The following is a 19,588-nucleotide window of genomic DNA, read 5'->3' as shown; positions in this document are numbered from 1 at the left end:
TTATAAAAGCTACAACTGGTTAAATGGAAGCTCTGATAAGGGAGGGATTTGATAATGTTTTGTGATTTGAGCCTCGCGTGACTCTCTCTATTCAGCAGATGCCATTTCTTTCCTCAGTAGGTTATCTCTTGAGTCTGCCTTTTGGTTCAGATAAGCAGGATCAGCTGCAGGGCTTTTGAAAGGACAGTAAACTTTCTTTAAAGCAGTTGGCACTTTAAAATTGCCTCTAGTTTAAAACACATTTGATGTTGTTGTAGAATATGTAGAAATAGGAGGTAGCATCAAAGACTGACAAGACATTTCAGCACTGAAATTTAAAGTTAAAAAAGTTAACTTTTCCATAAGAATATCTTTGCTTTAATTTCCTTTTCAGGACATTTGACAGCAACACACTGGCCTCTGACACAGTCCCCTTGCCTGAGGCGGATTGGTCCTCAGCTGCCTGCCTGAATGCTGATGCAACTCAGAGGTCAGACTGAGCGCAGCCCAGTGGACGGCTCTCTCATTTTGAAAACATCCCTGACATGATCACAGTGTCTGTGCTTGTGTGTCTGGAATGGTTTAAACCAGCTCCACCCTGCATAGTATGAATATTTCTTCAAGGCTTCTTCAGCTTTGTATCAACCTACCTGCACCTCCATCCAGCTGATGAAATCCTCAGAAATCCACAGGGAAAAGGTTGGATCTGTATGATCTCTTTTGTACACAAATTGTGTAACACAACCTAATGACAAATATGTAGTATTTTCATTCTACGTTCTTGATGAGTGAATGAAAGATGAATTGGTAGTATTGCTTGTGTATTGGGCAAGAACAGAGTGTAGGGCCACAAATCTGAGATTTTGAGTCTTAATGTCAGAATATAACATTTATAACATTTATATAATTTTTCAATCCCTTATTCACTGTCCTGCAGCTGGAAATACCTATTAGAGCACCAATTATGTATTAATCCACTGTTGAAAATAGTCCCCAACAAATGCATTACATCCCCGTTTGATTAATGTTTGTTAAAACCTATAATGCCGACCATGGGAAGTATTTCTTTTTAGAAAAATCTATTTTTAAAGATTTACTTCAGGGGTAACCAATGGGCTTGGTGCTGAGTGCCACAGGCAGAGGCATTATGTATTGAGAGATAGACCAACACATTGTTCGAATTGGTCTTTTCACGGGATTTATTGACAGTAAGAAAAACATTTAGGACTTGTTCTTGAAAAAAATATTGTTCAGGAATACCGTTCTCCACATTAAAAGTTGTTAAATAAAATAATAAAAGTATATTATATTAATTGTTTAATATTTTGTAATTTATCTTATTATACATAGCAATTCATGTTTGTCCCTACTTTTTCCTGTATCTTTTTATTTCTTCTAAATCTAGACATAAATAACTGAGTAGATATCTGCTGACACTGCTGTGGTTTAGTGTAAGGACATGTAAAACTGAAATTTATTGTAAAACATCTCGGTCTCATGTGTACATGTGTGTGCGTGCTTGCATTACTGAGTCGCGGCAAATGCCTGCGTTGCCAGGCGACGGTGACATGTAGGTACATTGTTTTTATCACACTCGGCCACACATACAGACTGCCCACACAAAATACCAGACTTTAGTCCGTTCAGCCAAGCTCTGCATAAGCTAACAGCACCCAAAGGATTCACAGTGTTGAAGGGTTGAGCCATCAGTGGTATGTTCTGGATCTGGGGGGGTTATAAGACTCACTTCCTGGCGGACAGGAAATTCAACTTCCTGTCTTGATTAATGGGGGGACTGTTGGTTCACACAGGGGGCACTGAGGGGCCTCCCACACAGAGACCTCCTACCTTTCACCTTGAATGTCAACCCTTTTTCTTAGCTTTTTCTCAGCCAGAGAAAGCTTGAGAACTCTTTAAATATCTTGAAATAATGTAGATCAGTTCATTCCAACTTGTCAGCACATATTGTGAAAGTCATGCTTTATTTCTCAAGCTCCCCCCTTCCCCATTTTGTTTGTGAATGCATGAGGGTCAAAATCCAGAAAAACTGGTGTTTCTCAACCTCTGTCACCGGTCAGGAGTTGTGTCAGGGTGAAGAATGTAAACAGTGAACAGAGCTGGACTCTTCAGAGCTGGAGGAATGCAGCAGAGAGGCAGTGTGCTCTGCAGTCACTCACTAATGGGATGTTAGACTTGTTACAAACCAGGGAACGTCAACTGCCACAACTAGCGAGCCGCTTTGCAATGCGTTTCACTGATGAAAAGTGTGAGAGGAAGGGAGAAGGAGAGAGGGGAAGCAGACCAGGGAGGGAGGGAGGAGGGGAATAGAGAGAGGTGCTTTTTAAGATTTCATGTTCTCCTCCAGCCCCCACAGTTTGCAGATAAAGGTTGTCGTTGCCAAGGTGACTTGACAGAGAAAGGGAAAGTATCTGGCTGTGTTTCGCCTGTTCTTGTGCAGCAAGCTTAGAAGCCAGAGGCATAGATAAGATGATTCCAGTCCCTCCTCCACAGAACAAAAGCTGTACGCATGATATACTGCCTTAAATACCTCAGGACACTTGGCTGCTGCATTCACTCCAAAGCTGCCTAAATATGCCAAACATGCAGTAATGAGAGCACCCTATGCTGTGCCGAAGCTGCTTTTCCCTTCTAAATCTGCACTATTATATTAATACATGTAGCCAGACAAATTATCTCCACACTGAAGACAAAGACACAATGTTTTACAGTCAAGAGGAAAAAACTCTTATGTTTATTAGCCATGAATTTCACATTGTGAAAAAAATCACATGTACAAAATAATGCCATAAAAAATAGAAATAAACTCTTACATGACAAAAGAAATGAAACTGATGCACACTGACAGTGGGGGGGTTTTCTGTCCAATTTACATCATTGTGCGAAGCAAGATACTGTTCTCCAATCTGAGCCAGCTGGATTTCCAGATAAAATAGGGGATAAGAGGAGGGCAAGAGTAGAAATGGGAAATGCCACTCAGCAATTAGGCGCAAATTGAAGAGGGCATTCATTACTTGCTGTTGCCAGGGAAACTTGGGTTCTCTGGGAAAGAAACGCTCTTATCTGACTGGTGGGGCCAGAGCCTCTGTGTTCAGTGGTCAGAGGAGGTCAACATTACGGAGCCACAAGGGTCTCCATAGAAGTCCCGAAATTGCCAATAAAAGGATGGACTTCTGGGTGGCTTAAGGAGCTGAGCAGGAACTTACAGAGTGGTTTACCAATTGATCCCCAAAGATTTGATTTGTTTCATGAATCCACAAGAAATGACAACTGAAAAAAATATATACATATCCCACCAAAACATTACCTCTCACATTGAAATTCAATGATTCCATTAATATTCAATTGCAAAACGTCAATGCTCAGGTCACCTAGACAGACATACAGACAGAAACACTGATTAGAGTTACCAAGTATGTCATATGCTGTGTTTGAGACATTCTCTCTTTTTGGTCTTTAGGAGCTTGCTTATTTTTTTCTTTTTTTGTGTGCATCATTGACACTATGGTAAAAAGCACTGCGGTGTCTGCCCTTATCAATGCACAGCTTACTGGATTCAACTCTTTCTCAAACTAATGGTGAAGAAGACTGTGGGTTAACGCCCCGAGGAGCCAAGTTAGCACATGTGACAGTTCTGCAGCTGTCCCAAGGACAGCTGCAAAGACAGTCGCATTCTTAACCATGTCAGGGTTATTCTGTGACGTCCCTGATAGTTACTGGGTCACATACTGCATCATTCCAATAGCCTTATCTGTTTTGTGGTTCGTATCTTCTTGTTTTGTTGGTACAGTTTGGGCCCTGACATGGTGATTTAAGATTTGGATCCAGGTTAGAGCTTAAAGAGAATCTATCTGAAGTAAAATTAATATTTCCTTCAACCCCATTCAGTCTTCTTATTTGGACAACGACTCTGTGGTCTAAACTGCTTCACACCATCAGTAATCCAAGCCATTCTTCCTCTTCCATTCATACACTGATATAAATGAAAAGCCTGGGAGAGGTGCACCTCTGTCTCTTTTAAAAGAACAAGCTTCTCCTGGGAAAGACTGAACTGTGCAAAATGCAGCCCAACTGAGATAAAAAAAAAACACAACACCTGGCCATGCATGACATAACCCAAACATACATTCACATCAGAATGCAGGCAGAGAAGAAATAAATAGGATTAAACATATTAACATAACAGAGTAATCATTGTCATATAAATTAAGACTACATTGCAGCAAGTTTTTAAAAAAAAAACAACTGATTAATTCTCAGTTTAGGTTAAGGTGACAAGATTTCTGTGACCACAGAGAAGAGTTCATGCCAGTTTTACTGAATCACTAGAAGTGGACATGCTCTAAAAAGGGTTCAGCTATGACTCAGCAAGCGAGCTTTACTTTTATCAGAATAACAGAAGCACAGCCGGTCTTTTACAGCATTAAGTGTACAGCTGAATGCGACAGCGTTGAGTCCAAACACTGAATACCGCCCCTGTGTGCAGTTGGTTAGTTAACCGGCGCTCAGCGGGCGTTAATGCGTAGCTGCAAAACAGCAAACATGTAAGGTCGTGACCTCGAGGCACCTCGACACCCACTGGCCATGCACAGATCCCCTCTATCCTCCTCAACCTCAGCTGGTGTTGCTCATCAACACCTCGTGGCTTGCAGTGACAGCAAACTGCCAAAGCCTTCATAAGAGGAACACTCAAAGGTTTGTTTCTGTGTCAGAGCTGTTAGACGCATGTCTTTGAAAGAAGAAGGAAAAAAAAGATACAAGGGGTCAAACAAAAAAGCTTATTAGAGGAGAGAGGGGGGAGGTTTGCTCCTTCATTGTGCCTTTTATAAATCAGCTACACTCAGTTAAACTGAGTTGCGTTCTGTTCTTTAGCACACCAATCATTGCATTCTCCCTCCCTCAATCTAAATAGAACATCCATCATGCTATACATTGCAGTTTCATGAAAAGAGCATTTTTTTCTTATTATTATTTATCATAGAGAAAAACATCAATACAGATCCTCACAAGCCTGTCATGACTTAATGAGAAAAATGCAGGTTGTGTGATATGTTTGCAGTCCTCATATGGCAGCATGAAAGCACTGATATGCCAGATGTACACAAGGTTGGAGTTTGTGCCTCATATAACATGCAGGAGTTTGTTTGGTTTGTTTGCGACTGTACTGCATGTCTCAGCTTCCTTCTCAGAAAAGAGATGACATAATTCCAGTAAAGTGTCCAGCTGTATGTGGTTCTGGATCTGCCTCTTTGCAACATCAAGATGAATGCGGGTGTCTGTACATCACTGGTCAGTGTCTCTTTTTAGAGGAAGATGATGTGTGCTTCTTCACAGTTGGAGTCCAGTAGATGATGCAAAACAGGGATATCTGAGGAAGAAGAATAGAATAACTCGTTAAACAGGCTAATAAGATGTGTGAAGATGCCTGAAAGCAAGGAACACTCAACAGTTTAAAGGTGACTTTTTAATTATCCAAAGTACAAAGGAAGCTTAAAAACAGAAAATGATAAAAACAAGGCTCATGCATAAAGCTCTTGGATGACCTCACAACCTTGAAGAATTTTTAGTTCCTGCAATGTTTTTGTCTCTTTAAAGAGTTGGGGTTGTACAGAGGGGAGATGAAATACCTGTACAATGTAATACAATGCAATGCAACAGCACTGTGATTCTATCAGAGTGCTGATAAAAGATTTAACACTCTTGAAGCTCTTATTTGCCATAATGTTGACTTGGACTGCATTTTATTTACTCCCTGTGATCTAATACAACACCAGCACAGACTGCAGCCTCAGTAATCGCCATAGAAATAAACTTACACCTCTCTGACACAGTCTGAACAAGAAAAGCTACACTATTACGTTACATTGTAATACTATTGCTGATATAGCCACTCTGTATCTCCTGCTAGACTGATAGATTTGGTAAATCCACCCACTCTGTTTCCTCAGTACAGTCTGGCCTTCGTCAAGCTTCTTCTCTCCCCCTCAGGCTACTACACTTTTCACATCTGAGTGTGTTTTACTCTCAGAATTTCACTTTGACCTTTCCATTTTTAAAGCTATTACTTAATATCTACTTAGGCCTATCTGTACAGCACAGATGGTTACAGGCTTGGCAGCCCTCTATGTGTATAATGTGAATGTAATATCATCAGCTATCTCTGTTGGTGGAGGTGGGTCTTTCCCTTGCTGCTGAGTGAACAAGTACACCCCGAAGATCACATTCTACCCCATAGAAATGTGGCTGGGAGAAAAATGTCTTGTTGCTGATGAAGCCTCAATCTGCCTTGAGGTTACATTGATCATCCCTTGTAAATTTACTTAAAATCCAGAAAAATTGCTAAGCGCTGGATTCTAGTTTGTTTCATGTCAGCATTTAGAGAAATACATTTATGAATTTATTAATCAAAGTAGTTTGAACAGCGGAGCGGGATACTGCTCACTGGTGCATTTTAACTACATGCTTTCACGCTTACCCAAAAATGAAAGAGGATTCTGGGACGCTTACTCTCTCGGAGAGTTAGTCTGATACTACGCTCATCGATCCATCAATTGGCAAACTAGCAACTAGCAAAAAGGATTATGGTTAATTTGACCTTTTTTAACTAGTGAATAGTGACTGCCTATATTTGTTTGTTATTTTGTGTGCCAAATCTAATATTTAAAACCAGTCAACCTGAAAACATGGCTACATTATCAACATCGAGGAAGTCAGTCAAAAACAATGCTTTATTTGATTTTCTCAGTACAATTCGCCCCTACAAAAATCTTTCCCAGGAAAGAAAACTAAAAAGGAGGAATCTCAGACAAGTTAGAATTGTTCCCCTGGGAAAAACTGAGAGAGAACTTCTTTTTTCTCTCACAGCTACAATCTCCTTCTGTGAGGTCTAACATACTTCCTTCCCCTTTCATTCCTAAACAGTCAGCCTTCTTTTCCGTTCCTCCACATTTTGTCTTTTCACCAAGTTCAGTGACTGTCAGTTGCCATGAAAGGCAGGCGCAGCAAAAACAAATTCTGTATTAAATTAGTGGCAGGATTATATCCTTCACTGAGCACTGTGTTGCATTGGCTTAGAGATAGTTAAAACCTTCAGTCTAGTCTCTCCTTTTCAGAGATGAGTCACTAAAAAGAAAGGGAATAAGTCTTAAAAAATATTTCATCCTGTGGAGAGGAAGAACATCACAGTGTCACAGCATGTGAAGCTGCTCTGAGCTGCTTCCTGGTATTATCACATAGGAGACGGTGCTGTGCTGGACAGCTGGGGAGTCACTCTACTTCGTTCCTTCACTTTCTCAGGAGTTGAGGGCCCACAGCCATTTCAACAAATACAGCAAAATGAAAAGGACTGCCTGCATGGGTATGCGTGGGGGCATCAGTGTAGGGTGTAGGGATTGTGTGATGTGATTGTGAGCCTGCAGCATGCAGAAAGATCAGGTTTGCCAGCTGACTACCCATGCTCTACATACGTCTGGCCTGTTTATCATCAGACCGGGAGAACAGGGTTAGACTGAGGCCAGGAAGACATAGATGGAAGCAGAAGAGACTGTCGAGTTCAACAGTAAATTTTCAGAGCGAGACCACTACTATCAAGGATGATGTGTGTTTGCCTGGGGTGGGGGGGTGCTGCCACTCTGTAGCCCTACATTCTCACAGGCACCTCTTGCACCACCTACTTGTAACTGATGATGAATGGTTTCCGACACTGCGTGAGTCGCCGGCTGCCTCCCTCTCACCCAGCGTTTAAGACCATAACCTCATCAAAGGAAGGCGACTGAGAGTGGATTAGCCTCGCCAGGGTGTTGTAGCCTGCTGGTGTGTGGCTTGTCTAATTGGCAGACCCCCTTTTTCCTCTTAGAGGGATTTCCCCCACAGGAGCAATAAAAGTATCCTATTCTCTTTCAATTACCCTCTCTGTCCTTCGGCCCATCCCCACAGCCACATAACTCACTTAACTAACGCACACAAGCCCCTATCAATCCCCCCACAGGCCCACTCTCCCTCCTCTAAAGCTCCTAGAGCTCCTGCTTCTCTTCTTCTGAATCTTTTTCTTAATTCAAGTGAAGGAATCTTTTTGTTGTATTTTTTTTATTAATTTTTAGTTTAATTATTATTCAACTTTATCTGAAGTAATTTTATTTACTGTATTCATTTGATAATAATGTCCTTTAGTTCAACTCTAAAATGTGCAGCTTCAAGATGTATCTTTGTGAATCTCTGCCAGATTTGAAGTATCACTGCCAAAATGATTGTTGATGTTTTTGTGTTTGTGTGAAAATGGAATATCAGCCAATTTATCATTCTGAAGTCTTTATATTGGTCTCTGCGTTAAAAAATCCCATATTGATTGGGCTCATCTTCATTTACAATTTCAAAGAGCACTCCACCACTGATATTTAGATAGACAAAGAGATATGAGAGGTCGAACTCACCTCATGGAAAGGGTGCAGGTGTAGGGTTTGGGGCTCAGGCAGGCAGATGTTTCCAGGTGCTGACGAAAGCAGTGGGAATGAGCGAGTATGGCACAGTAGTGATGCTGTTCCAAGCATCCAGTGTGGGATCATAGCAGTCCAGAGTTTTACACCGCTGTGTGCCAAAGTAACCACCCACTACATAGAGTTTGTTCCCCGATGCCACAGCCTGGCAGCTCATCCGCTTGGCCGTCACATCGCCCACTTTAGTCCACTGGTAGCTCTCACTGCTGAACTTATAAGCCGAGCATGCAGAGAACTCTGTATCCCCGCCCATGACAAAGATCTGGTTTCCCAGTACGGCAGCAGCAGTGTAGCGCCACGGCTGCGGGCAGGAGGCGGGCACAGTCCATCGATTCTCCTGTGGATCGTAGCACTGCACCTTGGGCAGCTTGTCGTGGGTGACGCTGGTTCCTCCAAAGGCAAAGAGCTTGAGCTTGACGCTGACCACTGCTGCATTGCTCACACCTTCTCTCAAAGGCGCCACCATGGTCCACTTGTTCGCCACTGGGTCAAACTGCTCCACCTGTTTGAGGGATACGGACGGAGAGGCCGGGAGGCAGCCAGTTGCTGCGGTGTGACCTCCTACTACATACAGGCAGTGCTTCAGCTCCGCAGAGCCGTGGCCAAACCTGGCAATGAGCATGGGTGCCGCCTTCGACCATTCCTCATGGACGGTGTCATAGACCCATACATCTTTGGACACACCATTCTCTGAGCCTCTTCCACCGGTGATGTACACCTTACAGCCGATGGCGCAGGCACTGAACTCCTTCCTGGGGCTGGGAATGTCTGCCTTGGGGATTATCTCTTTGGCTTTCTGATCCACCAGGTACAACTTGTCACACATGAAAGTCTGCCCACCCAGAAGAAAAAGGGCGTGGCTGGTTTTTCTTGGTCGAGCACAGGGGCTGTTAACAACGCCATCATTCTGCAGTATCTTCAGCTTACAGCGGATAGCTTCATCCACCAGCTCCTTGCTCTTGGCCTGGGCATTGATCAACTCTTCTGTAGAAACGTTCTCCATGAGAAAGATGGCAGGCAGTAGGGCCAGACGGACTGTTCTCAGGAGCTCTGGAAGGTGACAGTGCCTCTTTTCTAGGTCATAGTTGATCCAGTTGAGGGCAGCTTCATAAACCAGTCTCTCATCTTCTGTCTCTAGCTCCTCATGTGACAAAAGCTGCACTACCATATCTTTGGGCAGTTGGAGGAAGTCCTCTGTCTTGCAAATAGCAGGAAAGTTGCTGAGGCACATGCCCCAGGAGAGCTCTGACAGCTTGGTACACTGGTGGGCATCAGACAGCAACAGCATGCCAAGACAGTTAGATGGGTGAAGGTTTCTCTCTAAGAATTCAGCACAGGCATCCCGGATGTCCTGAAACTCCAGCATGTCCCCAGCCTCTAATAGTGACTCTGCATTCTCCTCGTTGATGACCACACGTGACGAGTATGCGTAATCCAGCAGGAGCTCTAAAACCTCCGGATGGATGGAGTCACGGAAGTCAACCTCGCTGGCCTGGCTCTCCCTTAACCCGCCACTGAACATGGCCTCAAAGTAGCGGCTGCAGGCAGCCAGCACGGCACGATGGCAAGGGAAGGAGCGGCTACCGGCATGAAGAAGGACATCTGTGAAAAGCCGTTGCTGTCGCAATGAGTTGAGGTGCATGAGGACACTATCGGCATAGGAGGACTTGTGGAACAGGTAGATGTTCATAGAGCCAGTGCTGGCTCTTGATTTCCGGTTCTCATGGACGCACACGGACATTTTCATTGAATCCTGAAAAAGAAAAGAAAGGAAAATCTCTCTTAATGCATTTTATATTTAAGGTCTTTGACGTTTGGCTGATGGTTGGTGTCAAAGTCAAAGTGCATGTTGTAGATTTTAGGTTTATTTCAGTCTTTGTAAAGAATCCACAATTATCTTTAAAAAAAATTGTATGAGGTTACTACTATCATAAAGCTGACACAGCCAATAGAAGAAGGGGCAGTAATGATATAGGAATTTGTCGCTGTCAAGACACAGCATTAGGAAAAAAAATGCGATCATTAGAGTGTTCTGTCATTCACTCTCCATCTAAATTCACTGAAGGTCTCCTCTTCCAGCATCGATGTCTCCATCCTTCAAGTGTTCTTTCTACCACTAATTAGCCCTGCCATTTCCCACAGGAACTTATACTCATATTAACTTATGCATAAGTACATTTTGTCAATTTACATTGTGACATGTTTACAAAACAAAACATTCAGCAAATGCATGCAGCTTTTAGTTTTTGTAATGGAAAGAGAGTAGGTGTTTTTGGTGATCTTTTTTCAAAATAGATAATTATTATGTTCTAATACATTTAAATAAGCATACAATAACCATTTTAAAAATGACCATGTACACTAATTTCAAAGTTAGATGCAAAATATGCAGGAGACACTTGTTATCTGAAATGCAAAAGCAGTGTGTAATCACTGTAAATCAGACGAAATTATGTTGTTTATCAGAGAGCCTAGACTGTTTGCCTGTAAGATTAGTCATGAAAAAGCAGATTGCGGCAGTTTTTAGTCAAATATTCAAGTGGGCCTAATTTTCCTTCTTAATTTGCATTCTCAGACACAACTATATATGCACACACTGTGATGCATGCACTACGCAGCCCTAATATGATGAATGATGTGTATTTTTTGGAGAGTATTGCAAACATTCCCAAGAGATAGAGACATTTAGCAAAACATTCAGTGATTACAAGTTGCAAAACAGCATATGTCTGGCAGTTACGAAGGTCAAGTAGATAACACTTGTCTTCTTACAGAAAAGCCTACCGGTCAGCTTTTCCATTTCCAACTCCAAGCAGTACTAATCCCCCTCTTTTCTTTCTCTTTAAGAAAAGAGGAAAGAATGAGACAGCAGGACTCTTTTGAGCCTCTGAGAAATGCACAGAACTTACTCCACTCCCCTCCAAAAAGTCACAGTTCCCATCTTCACTGTCCTTGCCCTATCCTCACTTTCATTCCACCCAATTTCCAGACATACCAAGTGCCTCCTTAACTCTGTTTACAGAGGCACTGAGTCCCTGTCTGACCTAGTAAATCCACAGCTGTCTTTGACCAGACTTACTCTCTTCCAGGTCACTCCAAATAATTTAAGGAATGACAGGAGACTGCTTAATCTTAAGAGTGAATCCTGAGACCAATTACACTCCACCCAAATTTGCCATTTTTGTATCAAAACAGGCATGAGGTGGTTGCATGTTTGTAGTTTTCCTATTGACAGCAAACAGCTGCGGCTGTGGTCAGCTTGAATTCTGTCGGTTGAAATTTATTCCAATGATGACAAGCTTTCAAGACAAAAAAGTATGAAAAAAATCCATCCAAACTTCAAAACACTTCAGAGCTTTGAAGAAAGTGATTACATGATATTGAGTTTTTATTCCAGAGGAACTACGGATGTTTTGGTACTGTTTTTTCCAGCATGAAAGCTTGTCACAATTGTGATGTATTGCCAGTGACTGAAGTCAAGTGGACCACAGCTGCCGTTGTTTTTCTGTCAGTGAGAAAATGTTTTATAATCCTACAGGTGGTCAGTGTTTGATTCTTAAAAGATTGATTTTTGGTAAACTATCAATTTAAGACTTATGGAGCTGAAAGGTTTCAAGGTGCCATAAATGATTCCACTACAACCCAGCTGCAGAGGCCAGTTTCCATTTTCTTTCAGTTGCATCATCTGCTCCAAAATCCTCAGAATGCTGTCTCGTGAATAGACAATCGGGTATGAACCCTGCACATACAAATGAAAGTCCAATGGGGCTTTCTGGTGAGCAGTGTCACTCATACCTCTGGCTTCAAAAGAACTGTATTGTTCCATGTCATTCTAACTAACTCACCAAACCAGCTGCTGTATGTAAGGTTATTGTTTTTACCCAGGTTGACTGTTTTGGTGCAGCTGTCACTGGGGAAAACACAACCGGCAGCCTGTTTTACCATAATGTATTCTGTGTGCACAACTGTGTACATTTGTTTTCAGGTACCTTGTGCCTCTCAGCCAATCTGATAGCACAGGTTTCATGTTTTAGATATGCTAGCAGCATTGCTGTAGGGATGGCAATGTCAGTCAAACCTCCACTTTGGTCCAGACTCAAACATCTCACACGTTGGTTGGGAAAGCAGCTTATTACAATCCACATTTACCTTTATGGTTTTCCTAAACAAACAACATTAACCACACGTCGACGATGGTCGGCCTGTCACTGGCACTCTCTCCTCTTTGGTTATTTTGGTGAGGACATGTTGGCCTCACAGAGCTGCTAACATGACTGTAGACTCTTAGTCTTGTTATTCTGACTTACCAAAGAAAAATCTGGCTAAATATTGAAATTAAATGACTCATATAAATGTGACCACAAGAATAAACAGTCTGCGAAACATTTCTTAAGTGAATAAAACAATGGGGAATGTTTCACAGGTGTTCTCACAGCTACATGTCTTACGGAATGTATTCCAGTGGAATGTATTGCATAATATGTGGGGGGGAAATCAATTAAAAAAATATATAAAACCTTCCAAGTCATATTTCATAATAATAATATGAGGAAGAATAACATTTGTCACAACTTAATGACATTCAAAACCAACTGTAGCTTTGGTTCAACAGGATTTATTGCATTCCAGCACTGACAAAACTGGCAACCCGTCATCTTCTGCCCTATGGCTCAGCTATAATGAGAATATCCTAACCTCCTCTCTTACCTTCACAACACCTCCTACACACACAAACACACACACTCAGTACCGATACTGCAGCTCATGTTTTCTAATTGGAACTTGTAAGTGGCTAGATTTAAATAAGTGGTCCTAATAAATCATGCACTAAATTGGAGAGGTTTTGCATGTACTAATAATTAGCATGTTAATGAATGTAACCTTCAGTAGTCCAGGTCTGAGGCACAGTCAGTAGCTGAATGGCAGATCAACATTTAGATTAGTCCATCAGGAGCTCGTTAGAACAATTGAGAACAAATTTGTGGTTATTTTAAATTATACAGTATGGTAATTGTCTGCTCATAGGAGAGATAGTGAAAATACAATTCTGTACAAACGGCAGTTACCTGCCATCACAATAAGAGGTGAATGCCAGTCGCAGCCTTTATCCCAAACATACCTGTTGTTTCTGTGCCAATGTTGTTCTGACTTCCAAATTATAATCATTTTCTCTCTGAAATGTCTCAACAAGCTACTTTCTCATCTTGATAATGGCAAGGCATGACAGGTCCTTGCTCTTGGAAATGCCAAATATTTTGGTCTGTTGTCCAAATGAGAGTTTGTGTCACAAAAAAGAAATCTTGCTCCACTTTCTACTTATCCACTCACTCATTTACTCTTGTTAAAATGTTACTTAATTTGCCTTTGATGATGCATTCAATGCTAAAATTATGATAATCACAGTTTGTACATTCCCGTTTTATTCCCCTACCACCATCCCATTAAATTACATACTCAAGGTGTTTTGCTTGTGTAATCTAAGTTTTGCATTTCATCAAACAAAGTTTTGGTGGATGGATGAGCTGACTCACACAGCTGTGAGTGCAGGAGAGGTGAATAAAGAAATCAGATACTTATGCTATTTGCATATTAAAGGATAAAGCCTGGATTACCAAGTAGCCTGCAGGTCCTGAAAACCCTCTGTTCATATATTTGTAATTTAAATGGCAATTTGTCCATTGTTACAAATTTGCTTGCCCCCCAACATCTGTCCAGTAGTAAGTTTTATTATTGTATGCCAAACCTACAGAATCTAAGAAGACCTGGGATGATTTTCACACTTTAAAATGATATTTCCTTATGTGGGTTCTTGTAAATGTTTGTATTCCAGTTCTCCTTCATCAGAGGAAACCAATTTCACATACAGTCTGTCAAATGTTTTCTGCAAACAACATGCACACATCCCTCTGGACATTAACCCAACACATGTAAACACAGATTATTGGGGAAATCCGATTACTGCAACCCCATTTAACCTCTCAAAATCAGATTACTACTTTAATCTGGTTGTTGACAGTAAACAGGTTACATAGTGTGTATAAACATCCTGAAGGTTAACAAGTTGCCGTGAAATTCCTGATGACTGTCTGGCATTAACGTCTCATGTTTCAAAACTGTCTTTACTTGAGAGAATGCAGACTAGAGCTGAAACAATGGATCGATTTGTTGATCGCCAGCTACTGTATAACTGATAAAAACAAAAATGACAAACATTACAGCTTCTCAAATGTGAGGCTTTGCTGCTTCTGTGATTGCAATCTGAATATCTTTGAATTCTAGACTGTTAGTTGGATAAAACAAACTCGGAAGACGCCACTTTAAGAAATTGTGATGGACATTTTGCTTTTTCTGCCATTTTATAGACCAAACAATTACATAGTTAACTGAGAAAAGGTTTGGCCAATTAATATAAAATGGAAAATAATTGTTTGCTGGAGACCGATCGCTGTTAATTATATGGACGTTATTTGTGAACCATCGAGGAAAATGTTTTAAAATGTTGTGAAAATCTTGATAACAATAAGGGCCAATAAAAACGAACTGTTTGTCACAAGCTGTGACAGAGCAAGACAGCGCACACAAATGGCTTTTTTAAAAACCAAAACCACACCACAAGTTTTTGTGGTAAAATCTTAGCAGAGGAAAGGTAAAAACATTTTAGCTGCCTCACCTTGGTTTAAAGGTGACTTTAGGATTCATTTTACTACACAACAAGTGACAATTTGTATATCATTTGCATAACCTGTATGAGGAAATAAAGTATTTTTTTCTAATAAGCTTATGTATTCACTTTGACTTCCGCCGGTTAAAATCAAGGGGATGGTTTGTTTGTTACATGACTGTTTATGTAGCACCACTTGTGAATAACCTTACTGAAACATCAACTAAAAATATGAAAGTCTCTCGTTTCAGCATAAACCAACTGAATTACTGATCAATTAGTTGATCAACTGTTTTGATAATCGTTTCATTCATTTTTTAAGCAAAAATAGTGAAACAATGCGACTTTCTTTGCTTCAGCTTCTCAAATTTGCTGCTTTTCTTTGTCACCAATAATTGCAACCCGGCTGTGTTTTAGGTTTTAGACTGTTGGTCAGACAAAGCAAGCACTTTGAAGACTATTTTTTAACATTACACAACTGACCAATTCCTCAAAAATAAAAGAAAATAATGTATAAATGATATATGTATTATTGATCTCAATAATTGCAGCACTAAAAGCAAAAACTATTAATATGCGATACCACCAGTGCACATGCTATTGACTTCTCTTTGGTCTCACAGGCTATTTTCTGTTACAGTAATAGAGACAGTACATTCACACCAGCGAGCCCTGGGAGGAGGAAAATATGCCAGCAGTGTGAGAGTGAGCGGTTGGCTGGATGTCTGGGAGAGTTGTCATCCTCATCCCCTCACAGAAAACAGATCCACAGGCACATAACCGGAAAGCACATACATGCCACACTCACAAAGCACACAGTAAAAAGGCATGCACACGCAGCCTCTGGTCTCTATCTGAGGCCTGGCAGGCTGCAGTCTGTTTTAAAATCATTGCCAGGTGTTCACAGTCAACCATGGACTCAAGAAGAAGGATGGGAGGGAGAGACTTCAAAAGTAAACACGAGGCTTATATGGGCCAGCTCTATATACATCTGCTACTTGGTGGGGGGAAGAAAAAAAAATGAAACAAGCTGCAAAACAAGAGGACGCACCAGCAGCTATTGATCTGTATGTCTGCATCAATCTTAATCTAACAGAATCAGACCTGTAGTCTTAAACCAGCTGTCCACACACATCTGAGAGAGCTTAACTGTGTTTAAACCAAAGCCCCGCCACTTAAGAAAATACGGTTTAATCAGTTTATAACAGCAAGAAGAGGAGCACACATCACACCTGATGTCGCCTTTAAAATCATCTTGAGCGTGCATGGAGGGAACAAGACGCAGGAGGAGAGCACAAAGGACCGAGAGGAGAGCTGTTTGCATATTTCATGATAATAAAGGAAACAGTGCAATCAGCCGTGCCTCGCTGTATATAGCTACATAATATTGACATCATCAGTGAACGTTAACTGAAATCTTTTGTCCGTCAGCCTGTTCGCTGTTGCGCTTTCTCTGTCACAGCGCGGAGTTTTCCATCATCAGGTGATCAGAAAAAGAGGGGGGTGCATCAGTTGTTGCAATAACAATCATCCACGTTTATAAGCTATAATCAAGATTTATTGTGAAACGTACCTCTTTGGGTGAAAGCAGGAGTTCAATTGCGTCCGCAGTATCCCTCGAACATGCCACTTCTGAAAGAGCCACGATGCAAGCCTTGCGCTCGGGGAGTGGAACAACTCCTTTGGTTATTTCCGAAATGCTGGCGGACTACTCGGTCAGAATGAGGTCGTTTTCCCTCAGATAAAGCACTAAACTGGGTTTCCTGCAAATTCCGAAAGTTATAGATATATATATACAGCCTATGTATCTGAAAACTGACGGGCTTTAGAGTAAAGGATGAGCTGAGATGTTCAGAGGCGTTCCTCCAGCGCTGCCGCTCTGCTTCTGAGTGTCTGTCCTCCTCCTGCGCTCCCAGTCCTCTCTCACTGAAATCAATGGGTGTGTTTACAGAGAGAGGGGGGAGGACCGTCTACTCGTGCAGGAAATGAAGTGAGATGTGGGGGGAGCGGGCGGGACACACACACACACACACACACACACAGAGGCTTACAAACACCATTTGAATTGGTAGAAGTTGTTTTATTTACTGCTCAACTTTTTAGTCGAACTCCTTATTTTTAGAGGTCCCAGGTCAGTGCTCCACTACATTTCAGAGAGGGATATGGTGCTTTCTAGCAATACAACAATGTTCAAATACTCAACAACAAGTGAAAATCCTGCAAATAAATTCCTAGAAGCAAAATGTAGTAAAAGTATCAAAGTTAAAGTACTGTTCCGGATAACTGATACATTGCTATGTGACAGATTGTTACTGATGCAACAATGTGAAAGACATTTAATGCCATTTCTGGTCAAGGGAAGGGGGGGGGGTTAACTACTTTTATACAGCTCAATAGTTTTGTCCAGTGTTTCCCAACCCAGGGGGTCGGGCCCCCTCCGAAGGGTCACAAGATAAATCTGAGGGGTCGTGAGAAGAAACAACAGTTCTCGTTCTGCTAGAAAAATCTCTATAGATTTTTTTTTTTGGGTGGACTTTTCTGGACTTTTCTAACAACTCATAGATGTCTGAAACTATACAAGGGGTCATAAGCTGAAAAGGTTGAGAACCACTTGTATGTAACAGAAAATGATCATCTCATAGTCTATGTTATTTCTAGATTCCATTATGTGTATAGCTTTACTATAACTATGTTTTGGTGCATGTGTAGGCTACACCTATAGTTTTACTGACTGACACTGTATTTGTGTGTGTGTTTTTGCATTACTGTTGGGGTATTTACTCAAATGACCAAGACAAGTTTTACCTTAACTGTCACAAATTGATTGTTAGTTGTAAAAGTCTATGTTCATATAACATTGAATGCACATGTTGTTAAAAATAAAAAGAGCTAGAATATATTATAACAGTTTGCAACCGTATACTACATATTTTTAGTTATTAACACTCGGCCAAAGTTCCAGGTACTGGGTTTTGTAAATTTGGAATTTTGCTGAAATTGTTATTTTTAATCCAGATTAAAAAAAGTCTGGTAGATATTACAGCAAAACACCTAATGGTCCATTTGCCACTGTACAGGAGCTGATAACTCTGTTATAGTCCAAGCTTGTTTCCCAGTGTGGATTAACGACTAAACAAGATCCAGCATTGTGACCGGAGCCAAAAGAAAATGTGCTTTTGTAGAGTCAAAAACTTGACTAACTGCTAAAAAACAATACTTTCTGAACAATATCATATAGAAAATACCATAATGTCTGACTGAGTCACAGCAAACTCACCGCTGAACGCCATAGACACATGTAAATCCTATAGGATTATAAAGACATTGTGGTTTTTGGTCGGGGTAGTCGGGAACGGGAAGTCCAATTTTATCCCTGGACATCTTGTCTGAGTCACATCTGTGGTGCTTGTTGACAGTACTTTTGGCTGTGACTAAACTCTTCAGTGGACCCTTGAGGCTGTAATCTTATTATTTTGTTTGTTTTTATGTGTAGTGCACTTGTGTTGTGGTGATTAGAGCTGTTACACACTCGCATCCTGTTTCTTTTCCCATCAACTGTTTTAATGAAGACCAAAATTACACAATTACTGTAGCTTCATATTAAGGATAATACAGAACAGTTCCCCTTAAAGAAGTGCGATTAGTTGGAAAGAAAAACTCATTATGGCAGCAAATGCTTCATATGTATGACAGGAGAGACATCTAGTGGATAAAATGTGGCTTGGACTAATAGTGCTGAAGACTGAAAGCTGAAGCTGAAGGGGCAATAGATAGGATCAGAAAAACAAAACAGACAGATTATTTATCTAATTATTAACTCTTGTGTCTGGTTGACTTTGGCTTTACTCCCTCACGGTTGTATGTGCAGAAATAACAATAATATCTGCAAAATCAATTATTTGTTTTTGTTTTTTCTTTTATTCTGACCTTATTAAAAACCATCTCTTTGCCCCAAACCACACTTAACATAACTTTTGTTACCAAAATCATTCTATTTCACCAAATCAGGAAATATGTCATGTTATATGGGTGCATGTACAAATATATGTTCCTTTTGTTTGGCAAAAAGTCATCACATGTATTCTTCATATGTATTCTACAGATAGTAGAAGTTTGTTTAACCCTCCTGTTATGTTCGGGTCAGATTGATCCGTTTTAAAGTTGAAAAAATCTAAACAAAAATAGTTAAAAGTATTTTTTTTTACGGTATGAAATTTCTTCTGCTTGGCTTAATAAGTGTAATCAACATATACAATGAAAATGGTTTATTTCACATATTTGCAACCCCACCCCCTGTATGTTTATATTACATAGCTACTGTTGGGGTAAATTTGACCCAGCAGTCAAAGTGGAGGCTAAAAGGGGTCAGAAATGTCATATACTATTGGTTTCTTTGCAACTGTGAGACATATTTCACCCCAATCACACACACACACAC

General features: G+C 40.9%; 1 protein-coding gene across 1 annotated transcript; it reads right to left on the bottom strand.

The window, feature by feature from the left end:
- Nucleotides 1–2,707: 2,707 nt before the first annotated feature.
- On the bottom strand, nt 2,708–17,049 carry enc1 (ectodermal-neural cortex 1). Its single transcript, XM_035667798.1, has 3 exons — nt 16,724–17,049; nt 8,427–10,242; nt 2,708–5,365 (listed from the first exon to the last, which is right to left on the bottom strand). Exon 2 carries the CDS (start codon nt 10,234–10,236, stop codon nt 8,461–8,463), a length of 1,776 nt encoding a protein of 591 aa, XP_035523691.1. The 5' UTR covers nt 10,237–10,242; nt 16,724–17,049; the 3' UTR covers nt 2,708–5,365; nt 8,427–8,460.
- Nucleotides 17,050–19,588: the final 2,539 nt, after the last annotated feature.

The sequence above is a fragment of the Morone saxatilis genome, unplaced genomic scaffold (genome assembly GCF_004916995.1).
Source record: "Morone saxatilis isolate NCDOM2014 unplaced genomic scaffold, NCSU_SB_2.0 Contig21, whole genome shotgun sequence".
NCBI lineage: Eukaryota > Metazoa > Chordata > Actinopteri > Moronidae > Morone > Morone saxatilis.
Note: the sequence above shows the minus strand (reverse complement) of the source record. Positions and strands in the feature narration are given on the sequence as shown.

What these genes read in the sequence shown, in the direction of transcription:
- enc1 (XM_035667798.1), bottom strand. Translation starts at nt 10,236, where the DNA reads ATGAAAATGTCCGTGTGCGTCCATGAGAACCGGAAATCAAGAGCCAGC.